At 44.0% G+C, this 12,128-nt stretch overlaps 1 protein-coding gene across 1 annotated transcript in view; it reads right to left on the bottom strand.

Annotated features, from left to right (window-relative positions):
• Window positions 1–12,128, bottom strand: part of mgat5 (alpha-1,6-mannosylglycoprotein 6-beta-N-acetylglucosaminyltransferase) — a 58,783-nt gene that overhangs the window by 18,840 nt on the left and 27,815 nt on the right. Inside the window, exons 4-10 of the mRNA XM_030771958.1 lie at window positions 11,749–11,825; window positions 9,608–9,697; window positions 7,375–7,443; window positions 6,374–6,535; window positions 4,799–4,968; window positions 4,271–4,405; window positions 2,360–2,493 (exon numbers count right to left, since the gene is read on the bottom strand). Of these exons, the coding sequence (XP_030627818.1) occupies window positions 2,360–2,493; window positions 4,271–4,405; window positions 4,799–4,968; window positions 6,374–6,535; window positions 7,375–7,443; window positions 9,608–9,697; window positions 11,749–11,825 (837 nt within the window). The remainder of the gene's footprint in view (window positions 1–2,359; window positions 2,494–4,270; window positions 4,406–4,798; window positions 4,969–6,373; window positions 6,536–7,374; window positions 7,444–9,607; window positions 9,698–11,748; window positions 11,826–12,128) is intronic.

Raw genomic sequence — 12,128 nt, 5'->3', positions numbered from 1 at the left:
GTGGAAAGAAAGACCTCAGAACAATGGGGCTCTGTAGCAGAGTATGCCTGATTGCTTTTTCATTTGCATGGGGTTTTTTTTGTTTGTTTTTTGCATGTGCACACACGAGGTGTGAGACAAATCTGAAACCACAAATTGCGTATCACTTAGGTCAAAGAGAAAGAACAAAGAGAACCTTTTCCCACTAGAAGAGTTCTTCACTGACAAGTCTTGATAAAAAAAAATGTTTTATGTTCGCTCTGTACTCATTCACACTGTCATTATCTAAGCTGCTTATCCTAATTAGGGTGGGGGGGGGGGGGGGGGGGGGGGGGGTGCTGGAACCTAGCCCAGTGTTCACCGGGCCAAAGGTGGGAAACACCCTGGACAGGTCGCCAGTCCATCGCACGGCAGACACACAGACAAACACATTCACACACAGGGGCAATTTAGCATCTGTAATTCGCCTGACTTGCATGTCTTTGAACTATGGGAGGAAACTGGAGCTCCCGGAGAAAACCCACGCAGACATGTAAAACATGTAAACTCCACACAGAAAGGACCCTGGCCGCCCGGTTGGGAATCGAACTCAGGCCCTTCTTGCTGTGAGGTGACAGCACTACCCACTGTGCCACCGTATGCCCCGCTCTGTACTAATGGGGCAATATTCAAAGAGCAACACACAGCCAAATCATTGAAATACCTAAAAATATAGTCAATTCAGAACTGCAACTGAAAAGAAATCACCCATAACCATTTGCGTTTCAATGGGTGGTGGACAGAGAACAAGCCCTGAAAATGTATTGAAAATTATAAATCAGATAAGGAAGAGAATGCCAAAAGGACCAGGACACAGCTATATAAAAGCACCCTGTGAAGAACCAAACCTCCAAAGTGAACTTGACGCACCACTGATCCTTCTATCATCCGATACATGCGGGAAGAGGGCAGAACAATACAAAGTTCGTCGCTCATGGTTTCATAATACACTTATTCTGCAGAGATGGGGGGGTGTGGGGCAGGCCATTGACACCGTCGCTGAAGCTAAAGGATAAGCTATTCATAGGGGGAACCTTGGCACAGAAGTAGGAACAATGAACAAATCCGCAGACTGAGAGACACTCTGCGCCGGCTGAAACATACAAATGGCGCTCTGTCTCGCGCGCTAAAGCATATGCATGACCTGGGACATACAGAGGTCATTCAAAACGACCCTGTCTAGACTTCAGCAAGTTTAATGGTATAGTTGGGAACTCTGTGTACAACATATACAGATTACAGATTAACTTAAAGGTTTCTGTGCATTTTACTGCTTCATTTGTTGGAGGCCTTTAAGCCTTAACGAGTTTTCTGCTAGATGTTTCCTGAGATGCAAGCACATTTAGATGAGGTGTTAAACTGCCACGCCTTACAAAGAGAATATCAAAATCAGACTCATGAGTGGAGTAGACTTCAACCTCACCAAACACGTGGAAAAATTCAAGTACAGGCTTAAGGTGTCACAGTAAAATTCCACACTAAATGACCCAGCACAACACAAGTTCTGGAGGAAAAAAAAACACAAATGCCACTTCACGTTGAACAGCTCTGTCATCGGATTTCAGTTCTGATCTGAGTGAAAGGGAAAGATCAGAAGAGCTGAGCTCTCAGGTCTTCGTGCATCAGTGGCTGTACTCAGAGATGGGTGTGAGTTCATGAGGTAGTCATGTTTAACATCCCACACTGAAATCAATCGCTCCCATCATTCTGCTAAACTCAGAGACTTCAATCTGATCTATTCTGGGACACCAGGCAATCTAACACTATAAGTAAACATGCTAAAATATTTAGTTACTCGTTATATAAGATGCATTGTTAGTGGGAGAGCCATTAGCAGACACGTTGACTACCCGGAGAGGAGAAACTTGCAGAGAGACTCGCAGACTCCAGAGGCTTTCCAAAGGAGCAGTCACACACACATACACACACACACACACACATACACATACAACACACATACAATGCACACAAGCACAGCAAGACTGATGTGTTTGGTTTCACATGTACGCACACAGTCAAAAAAGACATCTCTGTTTCCATGTTATAGAACAATCACTTTCAAACCCCTGCAGAGAACGGGAAACCCCATGTTCTAAGAGAATGTCATCGTCCATCAAAGAACAAAAGACTCTATTCACAATACACCTTACCTGGGCCTTAGCCCTGAAACTGAAACTTGAGGGGTAACATTTCAACGACTAAAGGGCAAAAAACACAGAGGTTAAAACCAGAGAGAGGAAACTGGCCTTAATCCCCAGCGACTGAAAGCTTTCACCGCGAAGAACGGGCAACAGCATACGCACACACAGACAGATAGAGAGACATAGACAGGCTAACTTACGGAACATCGTGTTGAACTGTTGTGGGTTAAGGTTCCATTTGCCCCATGGCGTTTTGTGTCCCTTTGACTGGGCGTAGTGGGCATGGTTAAACTCCGGCTCTGTACCAAAGGAATCCAGCACCCTCAGCATGCACCTGTTAAGAAAGACGGACACGGAGAGAGACAACAAAAGTCTTTGTGTGAGCTGTTTGGCCAAACAAGGATGAAATGAATGACTGAACACGAGGCACTAATATAATAGAAAGAGGAGCTGAGAGAAAGAGGCTTAGTCAAGCTTTTTTTAATTAAGTCATCTAACATTTAAGCTCTTTAGCACAGACCTTACAGTAAGATCAATTGTGATGGAATATGCTACAACTGGGTCATCTTTCTTTCCCCTCTCATCTCCTCTCCTTCTCTCTCTCTCTCTCTGTCTTTGTTTTGCATTCTGAATGATAACAGGTTAGTTCATGGGAGCTCGTGTTTGTTGTCTCAGTCCGAGGAACGAAATTTAAGCAATCTGAAGTGAAAACACCTTGAATTAATCATACCACAGTTTAGTGTGCAGTGTTACCTTACTGTCTTTAGTGTATATTAAGTGTGAACGCAGTATGTGTATGACGTGTGAATGTTTGTGGTTCACAAGGTGTGTGTGTGTGTGTGTGTGTGTGTAGTGTGAGAAAGGGAAGAAAGTGTAGAGTGTTTGTGTGTGCGGGAGTGTGTAGCGTGAGACGCAAGGGAAAGGTGTGAGTGTGTGTGTGTGTGTGTGTGTGTGTGAGAAGTGCAGGTGAAGGTTGTGCAGTGTGAGTGTGTGTCAGACTGCTCCTCTGGTGGGCACACAGCTGCTGTGCAGATGGAGGTTGCTTCTAAGACTTCTACACAGGCTGTAACTAAAGCCAGTCACACTGAAGAGTCATCCCTCCGTAGGGACAGCCATGGATTACAAACATATTAGATTATAGCCAAAATCAGGAAACAAGGGAGAAAGAAATCACTTTTTTCGATGGGAGATATTAAGAGCGAGGAAAAAAAGAAAAAACACGATTATATCACATGCTATATTTCAAACTAAACTGGGGCAAACACAGCAGAATTGGAAAGCTTGAAATACAACACTCTGAGAGATTTACTGTAAATTATAAACACCATATTACTGCAAATCTTCAGAGTGCAGTGAATGAAAATCTCAAATGTCTAATTGGCTTTGTGAATGGAATGACTGCCCCAGTGCCACGCCAGTAAAGCATATCTCGTTTTTCTGTTCATCCCTGACAGTCTGGTGCTGGTGAACAGAGTGGACTTCTCTTCGCAGAACTGAGGCCCGGTCCAGTCTGACAAGAAAAATCCTGGTAGTTTCAAAACCACTCAGTCCATTATTTCTCTAAACTAAGAAACAGGATGCATTCAGAGACATAAAATATGAAAAAAGCAGTTTGAAAGGGGGAGAGGAAGTGCTAGCATTACTTCAGCTATTGTTTTCTGGTCTATTTCCACAAGGCAGCCAAGGGCCAGTCTTAACTCAGCTCTGGGAATTCTGGGGAAGAGACACACTAAAGCTCATTTTCACTAAAGCCCTTAACATAGATGCTATCACGCTCGACTCAGCTCTGCGGAAAACATCGGTAACTGAACTCTAAAAGATCTACGTTACAGGAAACCACAGGGACCTTGAGTCTGTTTATAAGTATCAGTCTTCTGAGAGTTTTGTTAAATCAGAGCTTTTACTGTGTCAACTCTGTACTACGCTGCACAAGAGCAGCCAGCTTATTACCTGAGCCTTCCGCAGTCAACAGTGTCCAAAAAACCAAACCTTCACAGCGGGATTTCAGGTTGCTTCTCTCTACAAACGCAACAGCCCTTCAGTTCTCTCGCTTTAAAAAAAACTCTGTGTGTGTGTCGTTTTTCTGAAGTTGATGAGTGTCAGGCACTTACTGGTAGTGGACCCAGGAAGGTCCCAGGGTTTTCTTAAACTGGGCCAGACCCACAATGTCAATGTAGATGAGCTCCACCACTTTATCACCCTGAGTGGGACAGCTGGACTTATTCCCCATCACTTTCCTCATGATTCTACAGAGAGGAGAGGTGGAGGAGGGGGACAGAGAGAGAGAGAGACAGATTAACTCTGAATATAATTTCTCTATAAAAAAAAAAAAGGAGGCTCCTTTATATGTGTGTTTGTGTATATGCATGTTTATACATGGATGTGTATGTCTGCAGCACGTGTAGTATATGTGTGTATAGGGTATATGCACGTGTTTAAATGAGTGGGTATGTGTGCATGTGCATGTGTAAGTGTACATAAATAGAACCATAAATATATATATATATATATATATATATATATATATATATATATATATATATATATATATATACGTATACGTATACGTATATGTATATGTATATATATATATATGGAGAGAGAGAGAGAGAGACAGATAGATAGATATATACACTCACTCTTTGAGTTCTGCTAGAGAAGCAGAGATGCGTATGTCATGGCCTAGTAGATAGAGAGTGGTGATAAGATCACTCCACTGAACCAGTTCTCCCAGTGGTCCACCGCTGAACGCATTCTCCGCTATTTTAAAACCAGACTCCTTAGTCAGCAAACCTAGGTGAACAAGCACCTGTGAGAGGGAGAGAGAGAAAGAGACAGAGAGACTGATCAACTCCACAGACACTTTCCAGGACTATGAGAGTAATTGCTTGGTTATAAAGTATGACTGTGTATGAGACTGCGTGTATATGAATGTGTACTCGTGCGTGCGTGGATGACAGAGATACAGATAGAGAGAGGGAGAGAGGGGGAGAGAGAGAGGGAGAAATATGACAGAACCATCTGATCCTCTGATGTTTCATCTTGTGCCATTGAGACTGCTTTAGAACTGTGTATAATGATGGGTTGGAGTATAAGAATTCCACACGGTAACACTGACGAGCCAAAGACTTCACAACTGACATCATTACAGAAGTCATACTTTATGGCCATCATCCAACAGATTGTGTTCTTTTACAGGCTTCACTAAAGCAGAGAGCAGAATGTGTATTCACATTTGTGTGTGTATGTGTGTGTGTGTGTGAGTGTGTTACTCCCCCAGAAGACTAGTCACACTGCTCTCCCTGCTTAGGCAGCTGCAGTGCTTCCCTGCATTGTGCTGAGATTAATGGAAGAGGATTAGGGCCTGAATACAGCCATACTCAGGGACACACTGCATCCTCATTAGGCTTTAGGTGTTCTCACAATCAAATGGAGCACTCCCTAGTGCATTCTGTGTGTGTGTGTGTGTGTGTGTGTATGTGCGAGAGAGAGAGAGAGACTGTTTTGGGATTGTGCCATGGCTCTTGGCAACAGGTAAATGGGCAGCCTCTCCTTTTCTCTCTCACTCACACACATACACACGCACACACACAAAGTGATACACACACACTGGGGAGTTGAGTCGTGATAGAGCACCCCCGTGGCTGGTGTGAACAGCTGGATAGAAGTGGCTGAAATATTTAAACAGGCAGCTCCACAACACAATGGATTTCTCATGTTTTCTCCCTTAACACCACACACACACACAAATACACGTTCACATGCATGCACGCACACACGTGCGCATACACACACACACACAGATACCCTGAGATCCTCATGGAAGGGGGGCCTTCCCATTTTGCACCGCATGTGACCTTGGACAGGGCAAGTGTTTAATGAGAATTTAAAAGATGTGCCTTTAGGAGCTACTCAAAATGTTACCGACATAACTCAATGACAAATTAAAATTGACCCCTTTAGGCCTGTATGTGTGTGTGTGTGTCTGAGTCTATGTGTGTCTGACTGAGTCTATGGTCAGTGTGTGTGTTTGTCCATATAAAACATACCCTCCTGCGTCTGCGGTTGTTCAGGTCTATGTGTGAGTGTGTGTACATGTCTGTGTGCTTGGTAAAACAAACCTTCTGGCGTTTGCGGTTGTTCAGGTCTGTGTGTGTGTGTGTGTGTGTGTGTGTGCGTGTGTGTGTGCATCTGTGTGTTCGTATAAAACATACCTTCTTGCGTTTGCGGTTCTTCAGGTTCTGTTTGGTGGCCAGTGAGCGTACAGCGCTGAGCCACGGCTCCTCCATGCGTTTGATCCGGAGCATCATCCAGCGGAACTCCTCCCGCCTCGACATGACCCGGTACAGCTCGTCAAAACTGGACCGGATGTCCATCTACAAAACGCAAACACCCACACATGTTATTAGTACATCTGTGCTGTACATGCAGCGGCACAGACCAGTCAAATACGTATACGTAACAGTGCAATACGGCAGAGAACATTACACATTTACTGTTCAGTATCTGGTGTGAGTGCAGTGAAGGATCCATAACTATCACAGCACAACTACTGCCTTCATGAGGTGACTGACACTGGTCTAAGCGTCTAACCAGTGAACAGACTCCAACAATATCTGCTTTTATACCAATCAGAGTTTAGTATTTTTGCTACTATTCTTCCGTATGTTCATAGTAAGACCAAATGTGTCAGTTTAAAATGACAGTGAGATGGCCCATGCTGAAACTGAGACAAGGGTGAAAATCATCCCAAACCGTGCTAGGAAATGGAAAATACACACCACAGTCATTTCTCTGTGTCATTCCCATGCCTGCCCAGAAACACAGGAATGAAATGTGACACGCTGCATTTTTCATAAAATTTGGGGGAACGGACAAACTGTATTCAGAAGGGATTTCCTGTCTAATCTGAGAAGGAGAGCTTTGTTCTAAAAAAGCCAGAGATGTGTGAAGCGCCAGCCGCCTGTTGCAGAATTGGGTGAGTGCCTGTTGGCATGGCGACAGGCTCCATTTTAACGCCTCTTCCTTCTCTTTCTGCACCTCTTTCATGTCAGTCAATAGCACTGAGTAAAAAGCTCAGGGCAAAGACAGTCCTTACCTTCCAAGCTATTTAACTCACAAATTTGTCTATTACAACACACACACACACACACACACACACAGAGCCAGTACATACATTAAAAACACACACACACAAACACACACACACACTTACCAGACCCTTCTCTGTATCCTCCTTCTGATTTTTGATTCTCCATGGGAGGCGGGGGCACCAGTTCTCCACCTAACAATAACAACAACAACACAACAAATCAGAAAACACATGTGAACCAACGCGACCAGTCAGAGAGGGTGTACTCCAGTGTTTAAGAGTGCTGTGTAGACTCAGGCAGAGAATTCAGGGTTAAGGGAGAAAAAGAATACACCAGTTGTCGGTAATGGACAGGAAGCATATGCAAAACCTGATTATTTGGCAGTGAGACCTGACCAAGGGCCTATATTTGGTAGGAAACGTCTTCCAGAGTGACTGTTTGGCAATGTGTGCAGACTAGAGGTGATTATTTGGCAGAGAATGCGCATGTGGGGGTATTACTTGATAGCGAAAACAGGAAGCGGGGTAGGGTGGGGGGGTGATTTGATGGAGACTTTGCGTGAGGGCTGAGATTATTTGGCAGCAGTACATGTCCTTTTCAATGTCTTTCACTCTACAAACTGCGCTATGTTCTCACAGTTTAAACTCAATCTCTCACAACCATGACTAAGGCCTCCATATAGACATCACTGACTATGGCACAGCACCAGATAAAGCTCCATTCACAACCCTCTGGGCTTCTTTGATACAGCTTCAGTTAAAAGCCACTTCAAAAATCTCCTACACTTCAAAACATGACATTCTTTCAAAGGCAAATACTTTGTCTCTGCGTATCAGCGGAATGGCAGGCCACGTCATTCAGTTATCACACATTCCTGACAAGCGGTCATCGCAAACGAGGCCATAAAAAAGGCAGCAGTCCGTCTCGGCCTGACCGACCAATCCCATCTGCCAGCCATCCGTCTAGATCCGCTGCCTGGTTAGGGAAGATTAATTCAGCCCCTTACTCTCTAAACGTTTAAGTGCTGACCTTTACTACTGGACATCAATCACACGTGGGGAAAATGTGTTCTGCTGTCTGACCTGGTCCTATTCCAGTGTTAATTATACCTTTCATCAAAAGAAAGAGGGAGACAGGGAGAGACAGAGAGAGACAGAGAGAGAACGATGTTGATATGGAAATGTATGCCTATCGCCATGGTGACTGTGCAGACTATATGACATAAAAGGCTGGCGTGTGTGAGTGTGGGTACACGTCGCTCTGCTCCCACTCTCCACTAATGGATTTCTGACATGTTTTTCCTGGGACAAAAGGACATTTTCCATCATGGTACAGGGAACATCACCCCCTCCCAGGACACAGCTCTTTCTCCCTGCTCACACATACACACACACACACACACACACACAGAACCAACGTTCCTTACTGTGCCCATAATGACAACCTCCGGTAGGGAGGACTGCCTCATTTTGAAATTTGTTGATATAATCCCCGGATGTCTCATCAATCAACCCTTATTTAAACAAATTATTAGAATCCATATGTTAATCTGATATGGGTTAAACTGATTATTTCAAACAAAATTGCAGCACAAGATGAACTTAAGGCTCTTTCAGATGAAAATGGATTGCAATAAGCTCCCGGAACAAAACATGTCGACAGATTAAAAAAAATAAAAAGCGGTTTCTAAGAGACTGTAATTAGCTGATACTGGATAGTCTTGAGCTTTTGGCCGCAATTGTTCATACAAAGCAAAACGACAAAAGTCACGTCTGGTTACAGATCGTCTGGCCTAATCCCATCATTATTACACAAACTGACTTGTCAAAAAAAAACGTATGAATCTTTCATGCTGCGAGAGCAATATTCATGAGTGCATTTTTCAGTACGGGAGAGTGTGAGATGTGGATGATAAATGTGTTTTTGCATGTAATTGTTCTGTAAGAGCAAACACTCGACTCGTTATGTTTGCCCATAAAATGCATTTATCACACTGATCTCACAGGCACAGACAGTGAACAAAACCCCTTAAATACAGAGACACAGGCCTGAACTCTCTCAGCTTCACAAATTGGTATAAAACACTGGATTTAGAGGAGAAGGAAACATTTAACTGGGGAGGCATGCTTAATTGCGATAAATGAAGAGGATAAGACTAATTGTCAAACACTGAGCCAACTTAATTGTACGCTGACAAAAGTATCCTCGCACAAGTCCACGACTGTTCCTGTCACTTCCTGTAAAAATTGATGCAAATACTTCTGAAGTCTGGTTACAACAGCCGGTCACCGTGAGAGAGAAAAGACAAACAGTCAGACAGAAGAACAGATTAGATAAAAGAGAATGATGACTCACCTCGCTAAGGTAGATAAAGAAAGAACAGGTAGATCCATCAACACCGTAGTTACTGTAGCAGGCATCAGAACGCCACATGTCCTTCATCCACTGAAACAGAGAGGGAATAACAAAAAAATCATTAAAAAAATACAGCTTCTGTTTCACATCAACAAAATGCTTCTGGCCATGTTCTCCAGTTATTATCAGTTATTCTTAGACATGACCACATTACCGGCTCTATTTCAGTTGCTTGTTTTACCGTGTTGAGCAACTGTACCAAATGTTTGACCTTTGTCGTTTTGTCACCGATCTGAAAGAACCGTACTTGGGAAGATCAGAAGCTCTCACCTTTAAAAGATTTGAGAGCATATATCTCAGTGTTCTTACACTATTTCTTCACCTTCACAATTCAAGTTTTTCCTCCCTCTCTCTCTCTCTCTCTCTCTCTCTCTCTCTCTCATATTTGATTTCTTCCTGCTGCAGCACTGTCTGTAGGTCAGATCGCTCTTCATCGATCAGAGAGATGGTTCTATTGATTGGCAACTCCTGCAGATGCCATCGCAGGCTCTGAGCTGAAAATCTGGGTATTAGAGTTACACTAACAGGAAGAGCCAGATCTGCGTGAAACTCAATAACACAGTAAATATCCACCTCAGGACACTACAGAGAAAGGACAGAGCTCATATCTGGGACATTTATTGTCACTGTGGGACAATCCGCGGATCTGCTCTTTAGCTATCTGTATTGGTGGGCTGCCGAGTGCCGGATGGAAAAAAAAAAACAAAAAAAAAACCTTTGAGAGTCTGGTTAAAGCTTCAGTTCAGGTTCTCACAGAAATGTGTCTCATATCAGACTAAAATACTCTCTTTCCTCTCAGCTATATTAGCAGGAAATAGTAGATCAGGGAGTAAATTCAAATGGTAAAAACAAACGGATGAAAACCTGAGGGTTTTGGCAAACGTTCCTGAAGGAATATGGTTATTTCATTGTTCCTGGATTTCAACAATAGGATTAATACCAATCTGCTTGCGCTCAAAAGCTTTCCAGAGCAGAAGAATTTCCATGAGTTCAAAGTGACCAGGGGGATTATGGTTCTGGGATAGAGTTAAACTGGTCTGAGTCCCAAAGAGACTGGGTACTGGCAGCGCCTCTGATGTAGAGACGCCCAGCACAGCCCCACTCCCACAACAAGGTCCCACCGCTGAGCCCATATCACATGCATCTGCTTGACTCCGGAACCTCAGAGGGGACTTCAATCCTGCACTGGCCCCCAAGTGACGTCCGGCTGCTAATACGCTAATGCATTTGGGAAGACTGCAGTATCTGATCTTTCCATCAAAGTGCCGATACAACATTACAGGATGGTTTTTATAATTCTCTAGACTATTTGATCAATATGGGCCCTTTGATGGTTTATTCCCAGGGACAGGTTTGACTGAAAAGGATCCTGTGAAGCAGGTTAACTGAACCTATGTTAACAGGCATAAATACCCCGCTCGCGTTACAGTCTGCACGCACACACATGAGATTCGCTCACTGATGACTTGAGAGGGAGGCTTTAACAATTCTCATTCATTTCATTTCATTTGAGCTCCATCTCTAAAGATCCACGAGCCATGAGGTCTTTTTAATGGAAAAACTCTGACTACAATGTGAGCAGGGAGCTGTTGGGAGATGTAGCCAGCGGAGCTCATATCAAATGCGCTAACGGAGGACAGAGGCAGCTGGCATTTCAAACACAGCCCCCAGAAGTGCCTCTGGAAAAATACCGGTCACTGGAGTTCTTTGAAGCTCTGCGATGCAGATATCCTCATTGAATATGCATGTGTTCACAGGATAGGGAAATAAAACCTTTTCAAATTAAAGGAAGTGATGAGGAATTAAACTTCTGTTGTTGGTAAAAGACACACATTTAACAAGAGGAAGGTGCACATATGAGAAGTGAAACAGGTCCTGCCCTACCCCACCCACCCTCCCAATTTACTGTTAATGTTTTCTGCTCTCTCAACACTGTCCTCCTCCGATGATCTTATCTCCATAGCGAGCATGTCATAGCCAGGAACAGGTAGACGCAGGGGCAAAGGAGCAGATGGTGTGTGTGACCAAAAATGCATGGCTGTGTGTGTGTCTTGTGTTTAGAGGATGACTGCTGGTCTCACCTTCATTTTGCCTTCACAGTGAGGGAAGCCGTCCAGCAGTGGGAGCTCGCAGCGTTCCTGGGCTCCATTCAGGAGATCTGAACACAAGGGACAATATCATAAGCCAATGCATAAACATAAGCATCAAAACACACATACATACCAACCATGTTCACTGACACATCACCAACCATGTTCACTGACACATCACCAACCATGTTCTGCTCACTGACCTTTTCAGAGCTAGAGTGAATGGTTAGTATCCTATGTATTGTTTGTGCGTGTGTGTGTGTGTGTGGGGGGGGGGGGGGGGGGTGTGTGTGTGTGAGCTAAAGCAGCTCGTCACCGTGTGCCATATATGAATGACAGATGGGAACCCTGTATGTGTTCGTATGTGCATG

This window comes from Chanos chanos, chromosome 4, assembly GCF_902362185.1.
Source record: "Chanos chanos chromosome 4, fChaCha1.1, whole genome shotgun sequence".
Taxonomy (NCBI): Eukaryota; Metazoa; Chordata; class Actinopteri; order Gonorynchiformes; family Chanidae; genus Chanos; species Chanos chanos.
The sequence above is the reverse complement of the archived record's forward strand: the minus strand, read 5'-3'. Positions and strand labels throughout refer to the sequence as shown.